The 16,958-nt window shown below is 70.9% G+C and overlaps 3 protein-coding genes across 5 annotated transcripts; 2 read left to right on the top strand and 1 right to left on the bottom strand.

The window, feature by feature from the left end:
- Positions 1-468: 468 nt before the first annotated feature.
- On the top strand, positions 469-2,246 carry ZNF576 (zinc finger protein 576). The gene is made up of 3 exons (XM_084540332.1): positions 469-637; positions 743-869; positions 1,821-2,246. The coding sequence occupies exons 2-3, from the start codon at positions 761-763 to the stop codon at positions 2,207-2,209; spliced, it is 498 nt and encodes a 165-aa protein (XP_084396458.1). The 5' UTR covers positions 469-637; positions 743-760; the 3' UTR covers positions 2,210-2,246.
- A 1,173-nt stretch (positions 2,247-3,419) lies between these two features.
- On the bottom strand, positions 3,420-5,912 carry ZNF428 (zinc finger protein 428). 2 transcript variants are annotated; one of them, XM_084540326.1, is made up of 4 exons: positions 5,782-5,912; positions 4,855-4,964; positions 4,366-4,464; positions 3,420-4,280 (listed from the first exon to the last, which is right to left on the bottom strand). In XM_084540326.1, exons 1-4 carry the CDS (start codon positions 5,826-5,828, stop codon positions 3,601-3,603), a joined length of 936 nt encoding a protein of 311 aa, XP_084396452.1. In that variant the 5' UTR covers positions 5,829-5,912; the 3' UTR covers positions 3,420-3,600. The 2 variants fall into 2 exon arrangements, with proteins under 2 accessions (XP_084396452.1, XP_084396451.1); XM_084540325.1 differs by lacking the exon at positions 5,782-5,912 and having other exon boundaries at positions 4,855-5,578.
- Positions 5,913-10,747: 4,835 nt separating this feature from the next.
- On the top strand, positions 10,748-15,763 carry LOC311429211 (urokinase plasminogen activator surface receptor-like). 2 transcript variants are annotated; one of them, XM_084540324.1, is made up of 7 exons: positions 10,748-10,834; positions 11,827-11,931; positions 12,491-12,639; positions 13,326-13,469; positions 14,050-14,172; positions 14,813-14,938; positions 15,331-15,763. In XM_084540324.1, the coding sequence occupies exons 5-7, from the start codon at positions 14,136-14,138 to the stop codon at positions 15,552-15,554; spliced, it is 387 nt and encodes a 128-aa protein (XP_084396450.1). In that variant the 5' UTR covers positions 10,748-10,834; positions 11,827-11,931; positions 12,491-12,639; positions 13,326-13,469; positions 14,050-14,135; the 3' UTR covers positions 15,555-15,763. The 2 variants fall into 2 exon arrangements, with proteins under 2 accessions (XP_084396450.1, XP_084396449.1); XM_084540323.1 differs by lacking the exons at positions 14,050-14,172; positions 14,813-14,938; positions 15,331-15,763 and having other exon boundaries at positions 10,754-10,834; positions 13,326-13,463.
- The last annotated feature ends 1,195 nt before the right edge of the window (positions 15,764-16,958 follow it).

Raw genomic sequence — 16,958 nt, 5'->3', positions numbered from 1 at the left:
TTAAGTAATTAATAATATATGAAGGGGGCGTGGCCCGGGGCAGCCCCGCCCCCCCGTTGCTATGTAAATATGTCGCCTTTTAACCACCTTTGATACTCAATAAAACCCCCACGGATTCGTAGCCGGATGCCCGGGGGGGTCGGGGGGGGGCACCGGGGGGAGGGGGAGGGGCACCGGGAGGGGGGAGGGGCACCGGAGGGGGAGGGGAAAACCGGGGGGGGGAGGGGAAAACCGGAAAAAAACGGGGGGGGGAGGGGCTCGGTGCGCTCCCGGTTCCCGCCGCCAGGGGGCGCTGTCCCCGCACTGCGGCTCTCAGGCCACGCCCCCCCTGCGGGCCACGCCCCCACGCGGCCCATTCATAATAGTGGCACTGCTGGGGGGTGACGTCACCCCCCACGGGAGGCCGCGCATGCGCAGCGCTCTCCGTCGTGCCGCTTAGCGCGCATGCGCCCTCTTTAATTGACACGAGGACCCCGCGGGGGCTGCCCTCAGCGCGCCCGATTGGAAATTAAGGGGGGGGGATCAGGCGGGCTCGGGGCAGCCCCGCCCGCAACCGGAACCGCGCGGGGTCCTTCGGGGCCCGCGCCGGAAGCCGGAAGCGGACGGGGGGGGGCGCGGAGAGCGGCTGCGAGCGCGAGTGAGGGCGGGGCCGGGGGGGGGGCACCGGGAGGGGGTGGGGGGGGGGGGGGGGGGTCATGGTGCGCGGGAGGGGGGCACTGACGGGCCCCGGGGGTCCCCGCAGCCCCCCCAGGCCCGGGCCATGTCGCAGCCGCCGCCCCCGGAGCCGCCCCCGGTGCCCGCGGGCCCCCCCCGCAGCGAGGAGGAGGAGGAGGAGGCGCCCCCAGAGCCCCCCGGCAAGGGCTGCGTGTGTGAGTGGGGGGGGGGCTAAGGGGGGGGGCTGGGAACCGGGGGGGGACCCCTGGGAATTGGGGGAGGGGTCCTGGGGGGGCTGGGATTGGGGGGGACCCCGAGGGAGGGGGTTAAACGCGACGGGGGGGGGCTGGGGAACGGTGGGGGCGGGGATTTGGGGCCGGGGGGGGGCTGTGGGCACCCTGGGGGGCTGTAGGAACCTTGGGGGGGGGCAATGGACCCTTTGGGGGGGGCTTGGAACCCCCAGGAGGGGGGGGGACCCCGTTGGGGGGGGCTTGGACCCAGTTTGGGGGGGGGCTGAGACCCCTGGGGGGGGATTTGTACCCGAGGGGGGGCCGTGGGACCCTTTAGGGGGGGATTGGGACCCCTGGCAGTGAGGAGGGCCCCGTGGGGGGGGGTCGGGACCCCATAAATTGCCTGGGGGACACCTTGGGGGGGGGCTGCGGGTCCCTTTGTGCCTCGGGGGGGGGCTTTGGGACCCCCCCGTGTACTGTGGGACCCCCCCCGGTGCTATAGGGCCCCCCCTTGTGTTATGGGCACCCCCCCTGAGTGTTCTGGGGACCTCCTTGTACTGTGGGGGCCCCCCCTTTAATTTGGGGACCCCCCTTGTGTTAAGGGGACTCCCCTGGGTGTTACAGGGACCCCCCCTTGTACTATGGGGCCCCCCCCTTATACTATGGGGACCCCTTGTATGTTATGGGGACCCCCCCGTGTATTATTGACACCCCCCCAGGCATTATGGGGGCTTTGAGACCCCCCCCTGTAAATTACGGGGCAGGGGCAAGCACAGTGAGGGGGCAGCTCCCCCTTGCACCCCCCCAACCCCCTCCCCTTCCCCTCCCCCCCTTCCCCAAACCCTCCTGGGGCTGTGTCGGGGGCGATGCGGGACCCCCACGGTTACCGGGTTGGGGGGGGGGGGGGGGATATTTCGCAATTTCGCACGCCCCCAGACCGCCTGGGCTCCACCCAGTGCCGCCGCTGCCTCATCACCTTCCCCGACGCCGCCTTCGCCGCCCGGCACGCCAAACGCGAGCACCCGCGGGACTTCGTGGCGGCGGCGCTGCGGGGGGCCCAGTTCGTCTGCTTCGTCTGCGCCCGCCCCTTCGCCTCCTCCCGCGCCCTCCTCCGCCACCAGCGGGGCCACGGCGGCTCCCCCCCGGGGGGGTCCCGGCCCCCCCCCGCCACCGCCGACCCTCCTCATCCTCCTCCTCCTCCTCCTCCTCCTCCTCCTCCCGGCGCGGCCCCCCCCGCCTACGCCTGCACCGAGTGCGGCCGCACCTTCGCTCGCGAGGGGGCCCTGCACCGCCACTACATCCGGCACGCGCGGGGGGAGCTCTGAGGATTAGCCCCCCCCAAACCTCCTGGGGGGGGTGGAAAGGGGGTGTGGGGGGGATCGAAGGGGGTCCTGGGGGGGCCAAAGGGGTCCTGGGGGGCTCAAAGGGGTCTCAAAAGGGTCCTGGGGGGGCCAAAGGGGGACCAAAGGGGACCTGGGGGGGGCCAACAGGGTCCTGGGGGGCCAAAGGGGTCCTGGGGGGGCCAAACAGGTCCCAGAAGGGTCCTGGGGGGCCCAAATGGGTCCATGGGGGGCCAAAGGGGTCCCAAAAGGGTCCTGGGGGAGTCCAAAGGGGTCCCACAAGGGTCCGGGGGGGGCCAAAGGGGTCCTGGGGGGTCCCAGAAGGGTCCCAAGGGGCTCCCAAAGGGGTTCTGGGGGTCCCTGGAGGGCCCCGAGGGTCCTGGGGGGGTCCCAAGGTCCCCAAAGGGCTCCTGGGGGGCCTCCGGGCAGGGGGCGGGGCCTCAGGAAGGGGGCGGGGGCTGTGGCTGGCTCAGCACCAATAAAAAGGCGGCTCCCGATTGGCTCCCGGTGTCACTTCCTGTTTTGGGCGCGGGGCATGCTGGGAGATGTAGTGCGGGGGGGTGGCGGCAGTGCAGCATGGCTGTGACGTCATGGCGGCCAGGATGATGTCATTGCCCTGATGAATGATGTCATAACCCTGACGAGGACAGGGCGATGCTGCCCAATGGGTGCCTGCAGCTCTCGGAAGTGACGTCACCGCAACATCAGGGCCCCCCTGTGACATCACTGCCCCACGGTGTGATGTCACCGCCCCCCTACAGCCCCTCCGTGGCCCCGCCCCTGTGACGTCATTGGCAGTGTGACCTCACACCCCCCCCGACCTGTGACGTCACCATGATGTCACAGCCAATGGTGACACCTCCACCCCCATGACATCACCCCCAAACCGTGACGTCACCACCCCAACCAATGCCGTCACCCTGGCCTATGACATCACTCCCAACCCATGACGTCATCCCCCAACCGGTGACGTCACCCCAAAGCTGTGACGTCATCGCCTGCCCTAACGCCACCACCACCACTCCCAGCCCCCAACCAACGTCGGCCCCCCGACCAATGACATCACCCCGACCCGTGACGTCACCCCATCGATGACATCACCCCAAGCTATGACGTCACCCCATCGATAACATCACCCCACACTATGACGTCACCCCCCCCCATGATGTCACCCCGCCCCCCCCAAGCAGAGCCGTGCCGGGCGCAGCCGCTCTCCGTTTATTCCCCAGCACCGGGGGCAGGACCGTGAGGAGGAAGGGGGGAGGGGCGGCAATTTGGGGGTGGGGGTGGGTCGGGGGGCTCGAGGGGGGGGGTCCCGAATTGGGGGAGGGGTCGGGGCGGGGGAGGGGCTCCTTCCCCGCGCCCCCCCGGGGCCGTCACAGCTCCCCGCGGGCGTGCAGCATGTAGTGCTCGTGCAGGTCGGCCACCAGCCCGAAGGCGCCGGCGCACTCGGTGCACTGGTAGGGGGGCTCGGGGGGGGCCGGGGGGGGTCTCCGGGGCCCGGGGCCGCTGGGGGGGGGGGAGCGGCCGGGGGGTGGGCTGCGGCGCCTGCCGGCGGCGTGCTCGCAGCGGTGAGCCCCCAGCGCCGCCGGCGCCGCGAAGCCCAGCCCGCACTCGGCGCAGATGTAGTGGTGGAAGGGGCCGGGGGGGCGCGGGGGGGGGCGCTGCGGGGGGTGGGGGGGGGTGGGGGCGGCCGAGGGGGGGGCGGAGGAAGAGGAGGAGGAGGAGGAGGAGGAGGAGGAGGAAGGGGGGGCGGAGGAGCGGCCGGGGGGGCCCTGGGGCCGTTTGCGCCCCACGTGGTAGCTGCGGTGAACCTTCAGCGCCCGCGAGGTGCCGAAGCCGCGGCCGCACTCGGGGCACTCGTGCCACTCGGGGCCCCCCCGCGGCCCCCCCGGGCCCACCGGGGTCGTCGTGGCCCCCCCCTGGGGTCCCGGTGTCGCCCCCACCCCCGCTGTTGCCCCACCCCCACCCCCGGACGTTTCTTCCTCCTCCTCCTCATCGTCGTCGTCGTCGTCGTCCGGAGCAGGCAGCACCGGGCGGTCGCGGCCCCGGGAACCTGCGGGGGGGGGGTGGGGGGGGTGAAAATTGGGAGGGGGAGGGGTGGAAAGGGAGGGGGAGGGGAGCGGGGTGAGGGGCGGTACCTGCGAAGCCGTTGGCGGGGGGCGTGGGGGGACCGCTGTCCCCCGAGGACACCGAGGTGGCCTCCGAGTCGTCGTCATCGTCCGGCAGCGCCGAGATGCCTGCGGGGGGGGGATGGGGGGTGGGGGGGGGTGAGGTGGGACCCCCCCATCCCCAAATGGCCCCCCCCAACCCCGTGGGACCCCCCCTTAATCCCCCATAACCCCCCCATGGGACCTCCACTCTCATGGGACCCCCCCAAAGGGCTCCCTACCCCCATGGGACCCCCCCCATAAGGCCCCCACCCCCTTTGGGACCCCCCCAAAATCCCCCAAAAAGTCCCCAACCCCCAGGAGACCCCCCCATAGGACCCCCACTCCCATTAAACCCCCCCAAAACCCCCCCACACCCCCATGGGACCCCCCCAAAACCCCCAAAAGGGACCCTCTTCCCCATCAGACCCCCCCCAGACCCCCACCAAGACCCCCCCAGCCCCCCCCGCCCCCTCTCACCCGTGGAGCCGCCGTCCTCGTCCTCGAAGGCGCCGTCCTCGCCCCCTCCTCCTCCTCCTCCTCCTCCCGCCGCCTCCCCCGGCCGGCGCCCCTCCGCCATCATGGCCGCCCTGCGCGGCCCAGCATGCACCGGGGCATCAATCCCAGCATGCACTGGGGTTTCTATCCCAGCATGCCCCGGGGCTGGGCCTAGCACACATGGGAGCCTAACTCCCAGCATGCATCAGGGCCTCAATCCCAGCATTCCCTGGGGCCTGGCCTAGCACATAACAAGGCCTTACTCCCAGCATGCACCAGGGTTTTTATCCCATAATTCCCCGGGGCTGGGCCTAGCACACACTGAGGCCTTGCTCCCAGCATGCCCCGGGGTTACCATCCCATAATGCACCAGGCAGAGGCCTAGCGCACAGCAGGGCCTCAATCCCAGCATCCCCTGGGGCCCAACTCCCAGCATGCACGAGGGCTGGGCCTAGCGCACACCTGGGCCTTGATCCCACAATGCACTGGGGCCTCACTCCCAGCATGCACCGGGGTTTTTATCCCACAATGCCCCGGGGCTGGGCCTAGCGCACAGACGAGCCTAACTCCCAGCATGCCCTGGGACTTCAATCCCAGCATGCCCCGGGGCCGGGCCTAGCGCACACTGAGGCCTCGCTCCCAGCATGCCCCGGGGTTTCCCTCCCAGCATGCCCCGCGGCCGGGCCCAACACCCCCCCCCCCCGGCCCCGTTTCCCCCCCCCCCCTCCCCCCGCTCCCAGCATGCCCCGGGCCCCCCGCGGGCTCCCCGCGCGCCGCTCCCATCATGCCCCGCGGCGCCACGTGCGCCCCGCCCCCCCCGCACGCCGCCGCCGCACTCCCACAATGCCCCGCGGCCCCCCCTCCCCCCTCCCCTTCCCACAATGCCCCGCGCGCCCCGGCCCCGCTCACCGCCGCGGCCCCGCTCCCGCCCGGCCGCCGCCGCTCGCTCTGCGCATGCGCGGGCCCGGCCGCAGCGGGGGGAGGGGCCGAGGAGGCGAGGGGAGGGGGCGTGGCCTCGGCCGGGGGTCGGCCCCGCCCCCTTCCCCGGGCGGCGCAGGCGCAGAGAGCGCGGGAAGGGAGGGGGGGGGGGGGGGGAGCGGGGGCGGCTCCGCGCATGCGCGCGGCTGGGCGAGGCCCCGCCCCCGCCCACGGGGCGCGAAACTGGGGCAGGGCGGGGGTGGGGGAGGGGCGGGGACGCGCCGCTTCCGGTCCACGCGGGACCGCGCCCGCCCCTCCCCCACTCCCCTCCCCCTCCCCCCTTCACCCCCTTTTCTCTCCCCTCCCCCACCCTTTATCCCCCCTCCCCCCCCCCGGTGACCCCCCGTGACCCCCGTGACCCCCCCGTGACCTCCCCGTGCCCCCCCTGCCCCCCCCGTTTTTCCCCCCCTCCCCCCCGTGTCCCGGTCCCGCGTGGGCCGCGGGCGGCGCCGCCCCTCCCCCCACCCCCCCCCCCGGTAATTGCCCCGCGGGGGCGGGGGGGGGGCAATAAAAGGGGCGGGAGGGGCGGGGGGGGGCAGAGCCATGGGGGGGGCACCGCGAGTCCTGCTGCTGGCAGCGCTCGGCCTGCTGGGAGCCGGTGCGGGGGGGTGCGGGCACCCATGGGTGCTGGGGGGGGGGTGGGGGTCGGGGGGTTGGGGGGGGTCATGGGGGGATGGGGGGGTCATAGGGGGATGGGGGGTGTTGGGTGCTGGGGGGCACCCATGGGTGCTACGGGGGCTGGGGGGGTTATTGGGTGCTGGGGGGTAATTGGGTGCTATAGGGGCTGGGGGCACCCATGGGTGCTGGGGGGTTATAATGGGCTGGGGGGGTGATGGGAGGCTGGGTGGTATTGGGTGCTATGGGTCCCATGGGTGCTGGGGGGTAATGGGGTGCTGGGGGGCACCCATGGGTGCTGGGGAAGCTGGGGGGGAATTGGGGGTCCTGGGGTGTAATTGGGTGCTGTAGGGGCTGGGGGGCACCCACGGGTGCTGGGGGGGCTGGGGGGTAATGAGGGGCTGGGTGCTATTGGGTGCTATGGGTGCTGTTGGTCCCATGGGTGCTGGGGGGGTTATAGGGTGCTGGGGGGCACCCATGGGTGCTGGGGGGTAATTGGGTGCTGTTGGGTGCTGGGGGGGTGAATTGGGTGCTAAGGGTGCTACAGGGTCCCATGGGTGCTGGGGGGGAGGGGAGTAATGGGTGCTGGGGGGGGTAATGGGTGCTGGGGGGGTTATAGGGTGCTGGGGGCTATTGGGAGCTATGGGTGCTGGGGGGGTAACGGGGTGCTGTTGGGTGCTGGGGGGGGTAATAGGGTGCTATAGGGTGCTATTGGGTGCTGGGGGGGCTGCAGGGTGCCAGGGGGGTAAGGGTGCTGGGGGTGAGTCCCATGGGTGCTATGGGGCTGGGGGGGGTCCAATGGGTGCTGTGGCCTCTGGGGAGGTCCCATGGGTGCTATGGGGCTGGGGAGGTCCCATGGGTGCTATGGGGTTGGGGGGGGTCCCATGGGTGCTATGGGGTCTGGGGAGGTCCCATGGGTGCCATGGGGTCAGGGGGGCTCCTGTGGGTGCCATGGGGTCAGGGGGGGTCCCATGGGTGCTATGGGGCTGGGGGGGTCCCATGGGTGTTATGAGGTCAGGGGGGGTCCCATGGGTGCTATGGGCTCTGGGGGTTCCCATGGGTGCCATGGGGTCAGGGGGGGTCCCATGGGTGCTATGGGGCCGGGGGGGGCCCTGTGGGGGTCCCTGGGGTCCCGTCCCCCCCTCTGACCCCCCCCCTCTCCCCCCACAGCCGCCCCCGCCCCCTGCAGGGTGGCGCCCGCCCCCCGCTGCCCCCCGCCCCCCACCGCCCCCCCCCTGCCCCCCGACTGCGTCCTGGACCAGGGGGACGCGGGGACGGGGGGGACACGGGGACAGCGCGGGGGGGGGCAAGGGCGGCCCCCGGGGGGGTCACCACGGAGGGGACACCGCGACCCGGGGCCACCACCCCCCCTGGGGACATCAACAACATCACCGAGGTCAACCGAGGGGACACCACCGGGGGACATGTCACCGCGTCCCAGGGGGGGTGACAAAGTGGGGGTGGCACCCGGGGGGGACGTCCTGGAGGAGGGGACGGAGGAGCCGTGTGACACCGAGGACCTTGGGGACAATTTGGGGCACGCCAACGCTGTCCCTGGAGGTGGCGTGACCACGGCTGCACGTGTCACCGTGTCCCAGGGAGGGGACAACGTGGGGGCGACCAGGGGTGGAGATGTCCTCATGGAGGGGACAGAGCCACCCAGTGCCACCACCCCCCTTGGGGACAATTTGGGACACATCACTGAGGTCTACCGAGAGGAAGCCACCACCATGGGAAGTGTCACCGCGTCCCAGGGAGGGGACAAAGTGGTTTTGGGACATGGTGGGGACGTCCTTGTGGAGGTGACACCAGGGCCAGGTGCCACCACCCCCCTTGGGGACATCTTGAACCACGTCACTGAGGTCAACCGAGACGAAGCCACCACCGGGGGAAGTGTCACAATGTCCCAAGGAGGTGACAAAGTGGGGGTGGCACCTGGTGGGGACGTCCTGGTGGAGGGGACAGAGGAGCCGTGTGACACCGAGGACCTTGGGGACAATTTGGGAGGTGACACTGTTGGCCATGGAGGTGACGTGACCACGGCTGCACGTGTCACCGCGTCCCAGGGAGGGGACAAAGTGGTTTTGGGACATGATGGGGACGTTTTTGTGGAGGTGACAGGTCAACCAAGTGCCACCACCCCCCTTGGGGACACCTCAAACAACGTCACCGCGGTCTATGGAGAGGAAGCCACCACCGTGGGACGTGTCACAATGTCCCAAGGAGGTGACAAAGTTGGGGTGGCACCTGGTGGGGACGTCCTTGTGGAGGGGACAGGTCACCCCAGTGCCACCACCCCCCTTGGGGACAATTTGGGACATGTCACTGAGGTCTACAGAGGGGACACCACCATGCTGGGAAGTGTCACCTGCGTCCCAGGGAGGTGACAAAGTGGGGGTAGGCACCTGGTGGGGACATTCTCGTGGAGGGGACGGAGGAGCCGTGTGACACCGAGGACCTTGGGGACAATTTGGGTCACGCCAACGCTGTCCCTGGAGGTGGTGTGACCGTGGCTGCACGTGTCACCGTGTCCCAGGGAGGGGACAATGTGGGGGTGGGACATGATGGGGACGTTTTTGTGGAGGTGACAGGTCAACCCAGTGCCACCACCCCCCTTGGGGACATCAACAACGTCACCGAGGTCTACCAAGGGGACACCACCATGGTAGGAAGTGTCACCGTGTCACCAGTTGGGGACAAAGTTGTGGTGGCACCCGGTGGGGACGTCCTTGTGGAGGGGACAGAGCCACCCAGTGCCACCACCCCCCTTGGGGACAATTTGGGTCACGTCACCGCGGTCTACCAAGAGGAAGCCACCACCATGGGAAGTGTCACCGCGTCCCAGGGAGGGGACAAAGTGGTTTTGGGACATGGTGGGGACGTCCTTGTGGAGGTGACACCAGGGCCAGGTGCCACCACCCCCCTTGGGGACACCTCAAAAAACGTCACCGAGGTCTACCGAGATGAAGCCACCACCATGGGAAGTGTCACTGCGTCCCAGGGAGGTGACAAAGTGGGGGTGGCACCTGGGGGGGACATCCTTGTGGAGGGGACAGGTCAACCAAGTGCCACCACCCCCCTTGGGGACAGTTTGGGACATGTCACCGAGGTGTACCAAGGGGTCACCACCATGGTGGGACGTGTCACCACATCCCAGGGAGGTGACAAAGTGGGGGTGGCACCCGGGGGGGGACATTCTTGTGGAGGGGACGGAGGAGCCGTGTGACACCGAGGACCCCGGGGACACTTTGGGAGGTGTCACCGTGTCCCAAGGGGGTGACAAAATTGGGGTGTCCCCCAGGGGGGACGTCCTCATGGAGGGGACAGAGCCCCCCAGTGCCACCCCCCCCCCTTGGGGACAATTTGGGCCACGTCACCGCGGTCAAACAAGGGGCCACCACCATGGGAGGTGTCACCCGCGTCCCAGGGAGGTGACAAATTGGGGGGGGCCCCTCGGGGGGGGACGTCCTGGTGGAGGGGACGGAGCCCCCCGGCGCCACCCCCCCCCCCCCGGGGTCACCTCCGGTCACGTCCCCCCCCCACGGGGGGGGCTGTCACCGCGCCACCCCCTGGGGACAAAGCCCCCGGGGGGGGGGGTCCCCCGCCCGCCGCCCCCCCCTCTCGCTGCCGCCCCCGCGGCCCCCCCCCCGCCCCCCGCCCCCGCCGGCGCCTTCCCGGTCACGGTGGGGCCCCCCCCGCACCCCCCCCCGCACCCCCTCCCCCCCCAGGCGGCCTCGGGAGCCTTCGGCCTCGCGCCCCCCCCCCCCCGCTCCTCCTCCTCCTCCTCCTCCCAGCCCTGCGCTGACCCCCCCGTATTTATTGTGCCCCCCCCCCCCAAAAAAAAAATAACCAAGGCAATAAAAGTGATGGGAGCGGGGCTGCGTCTGCCGGGGGGGCTGAGCCCCCCCCCTTTTATTTCACCCCCAATTTTGCCCCCCCCAGTGATGCCCCCCCCCTTTACCCCCCTTTTACGCCCCCCCCAATTATACCCCCCCTTTTATGCCCCCCCCCTTTTTACCCCCCCTTTTATACCCCCATTTGTACCCCCCCTTTTTATGACCCCCCCTCTTTACCCCCCTTTTATGCCCCCCCCACTTTTATACCCCCTCCTTTTACCCCCCCTCCTTTCCCCCCCCTTTTTCCCCCCTCCCCCCCCCATTTCCCAACTTGCCCCAACCCAAAAACCAAACAATAAAAAAGGGGAAGTGCCCCCCCCCGAGGGGGCGGGGGCCGGCTGTGGGCGGGGGCCTGCTTTAGCCCCTCCCCCCCCGTGCCCCCCCCCCCCCCCCCCATTTCGCTCCTGTCGCGGGTTCGGGTCCGGGCATGGCCCCGGGGGGGTGGGCGCTGCTGGCGGCGCTGCTGGTCCCAGGTACGGGGGGGGGGGGGCAAAAATTTGGGGGGGGGGTCCGGGAAGGGGGGGGGGGGCACCTGGAGGGGGGGGGGGGGGCAGCTGGGGGGGGAACCCGCGGATAACGGGAATTTATTGGGGGGGGGGGGGGGGGGGCGGGAAAGGGGGGGTCCCCCACAGAGCCCCTTTGTGGGGGGGGGGCAATGGGGTCCCTATAGGGGCGTGGGGACCCCCCCCAAATCTGTGCCCCCCCCCCCTTTTATCCCCCCCCCGTTACCCACACCCAGATCCAAGTGTCCGGTGCCCCCCCCCATATCCTTTCTCCCCCCCCCCCAGCCCCCCCCCCAATTTAACACCCCCCGGACCCCCCCCCAATTTACCACCCCCCCCATTTTGTGCCCCCCCCCCCCCCATTTTCTGTGCCCCCCCCCCCATTTTTTGTGTCCCCTTCCCACCTTTTTCTGCCCCCCCCCCCGGCCGCTCCCAGCGGGGGGGGGGCTGAGTCAGGAAGGAAGTGGCCGGAGCTGGGGGGGGGGGGGGGGGGGGGCGGGGGGGGTGAATCACGGCCGGGCTGGACTGGGACGGGGGGGAAGGGGGGGGGGGGGGGGGCAGCTTCCTGCTGCTGAATCAGGGCCGGATGGAGCCCCCCCCCCAATCATGGGACCCCCCCCCAGGTCCAAAATAGCCCCGGGGGTCCCACGGTCCTGTAGCCCCCCCATGGCCCCCCCAATCCCTATAACCACCCCACCCCCACGTCCTCATGACCCCCCCATGACCCCCTCATGACCCCTCGTGACCCCCCCACGCCCCAATGACCCCCTCGTGACCCCCCCGTGACCCCCCCATGACCCCCCCACATCCCCATGACCCCTCGTGACCCCCCCCCGCCCCCGTGACCCCCCACATCCCCATGACCCCCCCACATCCTTATGACCCCCCGTGACCCCCCCATGACCCCCCGTGACCCCCCGTGACCCCCCCCGTGACCCCCGTGCCCCCCCCGCCCCCCCCAGCCTGTTCCCTGCAGTGTGAGCAGTGCCAGGGGGGGCTCTGTGCCCCCGTGCCCTGCGCCCCCCACCAGCAGCGCTGCCGCTCCACCCTGCTCAGCACCACCGACGGTAAGGGACCCCTGACCCCTGACCCCTGACCCCTGACCCCTGACCCCTGACCCCTGACCTCCTGGTGACCCCTGACCCCACGTCCCCAAGCCCTGATCTCTGACCTCCCACCCCCAGTCCCTGACCCCTGACCCCACATCTCCCTGACCCCCAACCCCTGACCCTGTGTCCCCTATCCCTGACCCCTGACCCCTGACCCCTGACCCTATGTTCCCCCAACCCCTGACCCCACATCCCCGACCCCTGACCCCTAACCCCAAGTCCTTGACCCCTGACCCCACGTCCCCAACCTCCAACCCCACATCCTTGACCCCTGATCCCTGACCCCAAGTCCCTGACCCCAAGTCCTTGACCCCTGACCTCTGACCCCATGTCCCCAACCCCTGACCCCTGACCCCACGTCCCCATCCTCCACCCCCACGTCCCCAACCCCTGACCCCTGTCCCCTCCTCCCACACCCTTGACCCCCGACCCCCTGACCCCAGCCCTTGACCCCTGACCCCTGACCCTTGACCCCTGACCCCTGACCCCTGACCCTTGACCCCTGCCCCGCCCCCAGCGTCGGGCCGCGTGTTGCGGCGGGAGGAGCGCGGCTGCGCGGTGCCGGGGGTCCCCGATGTCACCGTCACCTTCCTGTCCCGCGGCCGCGCCGTGACCCTGAGCGAGGAGCGCTGCGGGGGGAGCGCTGCAACCGGCCCCGGCCCCGCGGTGAGACCCCAAATGGGGCCGGGGGGGGGTTGGGGGCACCCCTAGGGGGTGGGGTCACCCATGGGGTCAGGGGCATTGGGGTCACCCCTAGGGGGTGGGGTCACCCATGGGGTCAGGGGCACTGGGGTCACCCCTAGGGGGGCAGTGGGGTTGGGGTCACCAATATGGGGACAGGGATATTGGGGTCACCAGTAGGGGTAGGGACATTGGGGTCACCGATATGGGGACAGTGGGGTTGGGGTCACCTATGGGGTCATGGGTACTGGGGTCCCAAATAGGGTGTGGGGGGTATTGGGGTCACCCATAGGGGGATAATGGGGTTGGGGTCATCCATATGGGGCGGGGTCACCCATAGGGACAGGGACATTGGGGTCCCAAATAGGGGTGGGGGTGCTGGGGTCCCCAATATGGGGACAGGGATATTGGGGTCACCCATGGGGTCAGGGACATTGGGGTCCCCAATAGGGTCAGAGGATTTGGGGTCCCCCATAGGGGTGGGGGTATTGGGGTCACCAATATGGGGACGGTGCCATTGGGGGTCCCCAATAGGGGCGGGGGGGGGGTTTTGGGGTCCCCCATAGGGGCAGTGACTTTGGGGTCCCCCACGGGGACAGGGATTTGGGGTGGGGGTGGGGTGTGTGGGGGGGTGCTGAGGAGGTCATGTGACCCCCCTCCACCCCCCCCAGAGCCCCTCCCCCCGCCCAGCCCCCCCCGTTTCTGCCCCTCCTGCTCGGCCGCCGACGGCTCCTGCGGGCGCCCCCCCCTCACCCTGCGCTGCCCCCGCCCCGGGGACGTCTGCCTGGACGTGACCACGCGCCTGGGGGGCGAAGGTGGGGATGGGGGGGTCCTGGGGGGTCCTGGGGGGGTCCTGGGGGGTCCTGAGGGGTCCTGGGGGGATCCTGGGGGGGTCCTAGGGGGTCCTGGGAGGGTCCTGGCTCACCATGGGGGGCCCTGGGGGGTCCTGGGGAGATTCTGGGGGTCCTGGGGGTTTCAGGGGGGTCTTGGGGGGGTCCTGGGGGGTCCTGGGAGGGTCCTGGGGGGTCTTGGGGCACCATGGGGGGGCTGGAGGGGTCCTGGGGGGGTCCTGGGGGTAATGGGTGGGGGTCTTGGGGGGTCCTGGGTCACCATGGGGGGTCCAGGGGTCGTCCTGGGGGGGTCTTGGGGGTCTTGAGGGGGTCTTGAGGGCCTGGGGGGGGGTCTTGGGGGGTCCTGGGTCACTATGGGGGGTCCGGGGGGGTTCCTGGGGGGGCGTCCTGGGGGTTCCTGGGTGACTTCATGGGGTTTTGGGGTCTTTGGGGCCATCGTTGGTTCCCTGAGGACCCCTGGGGGGGCTCCTTTGGGTGCTGGGGTCCTCAGAGGGGGGGGGGTCTCAGCCCTGACCCCCCCCCCCCCCGTGTCCCCCCCCCTCAGAGCCCGGGGACGATCGGATCCGGGGCTGCGGCCAGGCCGGGCCCTGCCGGGGGCTGCTGGGCTTCGAGAGCGGGCACAGCCTGCACATGGTGCGCTGCTGCAACAGCACCCACTGCGGAACTGGTGAGCACTGGGAGCACTGGGAGGGACTGGGAGGGGACTGGGAGAGGACTAGGGGCACTGGGAGGGGACTGGGGGGCACTGGGAGGGGACTGGGGGGCACTGGGAGGGACTGGGAGGGAGTGGGAGGGAGTGGGAGGGGACTGGGAGGGGACTGGGAGGGACTGGGAGGGACTGGGAGGGAGTGGGAGGGGACTGGGAGGGGACTGGGATATACTGGGAGGGACTTGGGGGGGACTGGGAGGGACTAGGAGGAGACTGAGGGGCACTGGGGGGGACTGGGAGGGGATTGGGGGGCACTGGGAGGGACTGAGATGGACTAGGAGGGGACTAGGGGGCACTGGGAGGGACTGGGAGGGGACTGGGATGGACTGGGAGGGACTTGGGGGGGACTGGGAGGGGACTGGGATATACTGGGAGGGACTTGGGGGGGACTGGGAGGGACTGGGAGGGGACTGAGGGGCACTGGGGGAGACTGGGAGGGGACTGGGGGGCACTGGGAGGGACTGGGAGGGGACTGAGGGGCACTGGGGGGCACTGGGAGGGGACTGGGATGGACAGGGAGGACCTGGGGGGCAGCCGGGGGGGAGCAGGGGGTCCTGCCCTGTGGGGCACTGGTTCTTACTGGTCCGTACTGGTGCAGAGGCCGAGCCGCCCCCCTCGGGGCTGCAGTGCTGGGCGTGCGAGGGGCCCGCGCCCCACGGCTGCCGCCCCACAGCGCTGCCCTGCCGGGGGGGCCTGACCCACTGCGTGCTGGCCGACACCTACGGTACGGGGGGGCTGTGGGGTGGGGGCCCTGTGGGGTCCCTATGGGGCTGGGGGGCCCTGTGGGGGCCCTATGGGTTTGGGGGACTCTATGGGGTCCCTATGGGGATGGGGAGTCCCTATGGGGTTGGGGGTCCTTATAGGGCTCTATAGGACCAGAAGTCCCTATGGGGCTAGGGGGTCCCTATAGGGCTGTATAGGGCCAGAGGTCCCTATGGGGCTGGGGGGGCTGCTATGGGGCTTATAGGAATCCATAGGGGGGTCCCTATGGGGCTGGGGGGTCCCTATGGGGTTGGGGGGTCCCTATAGATCTGGGGCCCCCCTATGGGGCTGGGGGGGTCGCTATGGGGCTGGTGCCCCCCCCCCAGCACTGACTTCCCCCCCCACACCCCCCAGGCCCCTCGGGGGAGCCCTGGCTGGTTCGGGGCTGCGCCTCGGAGCTGTGGTGCGAGACCCCCGTGGGGCTGGGGGGGGGGCAGCGGGGGGGCCCCCCCCGGTGCTGCCAGGGCTCCTTCTGCAACCGCCTGCCCGGGGACCCCCCCTCCGCCGCCGCCCCCCCCCAGCGCGGCATCGGCCTCGGCCTCCTCCTCCTCCTCGCCCTCGCCGTGCCCCACGCGTAGGAGGCCCCGGACCCACAAGTGGAGGCCCCGGACCCACAACTGGACCCCCAGACCCACAACTGGAGGCCCCAAACCCACAACTGGGGGCCCAGACTCACAACTGGAGACCCCAGACCCACAACTGGACCCCCCCCCGTTGCTGCTCTACCCCCGTCCCCCCCTTAATTAGCTTCATTATTTATAATTAATTAAAGGATCTTCATTTGTTACGCCGCCACCTGTGCTGTGGGTCGGGGCACCCGGGTCCCATGTGGGGCAGGGCGGGTCCCCACCCCCCCACCCCCCCCGGGGCTGTGACTCAGTTTTGGGGGTGACTCAGTGGCTCCCCACTTCCGGACTGGGCTGTGGGGCAGAGCTATGGGGCAGGGCTATGGGGCAGGGTTATGGGGCAAGGCTATGGGGCAGGGCGCTAGATCAGGGCTAGCAATGGAATGGGGCAGGCCTATGGGGCAGGCCTATGGGGCGGGGATGCCGTGGGATGTCCGTGGGGCAGGGAGCCCGTGGGGTGCCGTGGGCCGCGCTATGGGGCGGGGAGCCCCGGGGGCCCCCCACCTCTGCCCCACCCTTGAGCGCTGCCATAAATTTGGGGCGGCAGCGCCCCACGGCACGGGCAGGGCCAGGACGGGGCCGGGATGTGGGGCCGGGCATCGGGGGGGGCCCCCCGGCTGCTGCCGCTGCTGCTGCTGCTGCCAGGTATGGGGGGCGACAGGATTTGGGGGGCTGGGGGTGTGGGGCAGGGGCTTGGGGGGCTCTGCTGTGGGGTGGGAGGTGTGGGGCTGGAGGGGGAAGAGGGGCAAGGGGGTGTCAGGGGGATGTGGGGCAGGGGGGTGGTGTCAGGGGGATGTGGGGGGGATGTGGGGCGAGAGGGGTGTCAGGGGGCTGTGGGGTGGGCAGGGGGTGTCAGTGGGATGTGGGGCAGGGGGGTGTCAGGGGGCTGTGGGGCGAGGGCTGTGGGGCTGGGGGGGTGTCAGGGGGGTGTCAGGGGGCTGGGGACGATGGGGCGGAATCTATGGGGCGGGAGCGGGGTGTGGGGGGCCGCTGTGGGGCTGGCTGTGGGGTAAATCAGGGGCTGGGGGGAGAGGGGGGGTAAATCAGTGGGGCTGGGGCTGTGGGGTGTCAGTGGGGCGCGCCGTGGGACAGGCTGGGACAGGTCCCGGGGGACGCCGCCCCGCGGGCAGGGTGGGGCCGGTGACACCCCACGGGTGTGGGGGCGCGGCGTGGGGCAGGGCCGGGACCCACGCGTGTGGGGCCAGCAGGCGCCGTGGGGCTGCAGTGCCTGAGCTGTGGGGGGGACGCCGGGGGCTGCCGCGAGGCCACCAACGTCACCTGCGACGCCGAGAGCAACGTCTGCGCCGAGGGGCTGGCGGCCGTCACCTGGAGTGAGTCATGGGGGGGGCTGGGGGG

Source organism: Aythya ferina (genome assembly GCF_964211825.1).
Source record: "Aythya ferina genome assembly, contig: HAP1_SCAFFOLD_439, whole genome shotgun sequence".
Lineage (NCBI taxonomy): Eukaryota > Metazoa > Chordata > Aves > Anseriformes > Anatidae > Aythya > Aythya ferina.
Note: the sequence above shows the minus strand (reverse complement) of the source record. Positions and strands in the feature narration are given on the sequence as shown.

What these genes read in the sequence shown, in the direction of transcription:
- ZNF576 (XM_084540332.1), top strand. Translation starts at nt 761, where the DNA reads ATGTCGCAGCCGCCGCCCCCGGAGCCGCCCCCGGTGCCCGCGGGCCCC. An exon ending in CCCCGGCAAGGGCTGCGTGT is followed by an intron (nt 870 to 1,820) that starts GTGAGTGGGGGG and finishes GCACGCCCCCAG; the next exon opens with ACCGCCTGGGCTCCACCCAG.
- ZNF428 (XM_084540325.1), bottom strand. Translation starts at nt 5,074, where the DNA reads ATGCTGGGAGTTAGGCTCCCATGTGTGCTAGGCCCAGCCCCGGGGCAT. An exon ending in CGAGGACGGCGGCTCCACGG is followed by an intron (nt 4,465 to 4,854) that starts GTGAGAGGGGGC and finishes CCCCCCCCGCAG; the next exon opens with GCATCTCGGCGCTGCCGGAC. An exon ending in CCCCGCCAACGGCTTCGCAG is followed by an intron (nt 4,281 to 4,365) that starts GTACCGCCCCTC and finishes CCCCCCCCGCAG; the next exon opens with GTTCCCGGGGCCGCGACCGC.
- LOC311429211 (XM_084540323.1), top strand. Translation starts at nt 10,789, where the DNA reads ATGGCCCCGGGGGGGTGGGCGCTGCTGGCGGCGCTGCTGGTCCCAG. An exon ending in CCTGCTCAGCACCACCGACG is followed by an intron (nt 11,932 to 12,490) that starts GTAAGGGACCCC and finishes CCCCGCCCCCAG; the next exon opens with CGTCGGGCCGCGTGTTGCGG. An exon ending in CAACCGGCCCCGGCCCCGCG is followed by an intron (nt 12,640 to 13,325) that starts GTGAGACCCCAA and finishes CACCCCCCCCAG; the next exon opens with AGCCCCTCCCCCCGCCCAGC.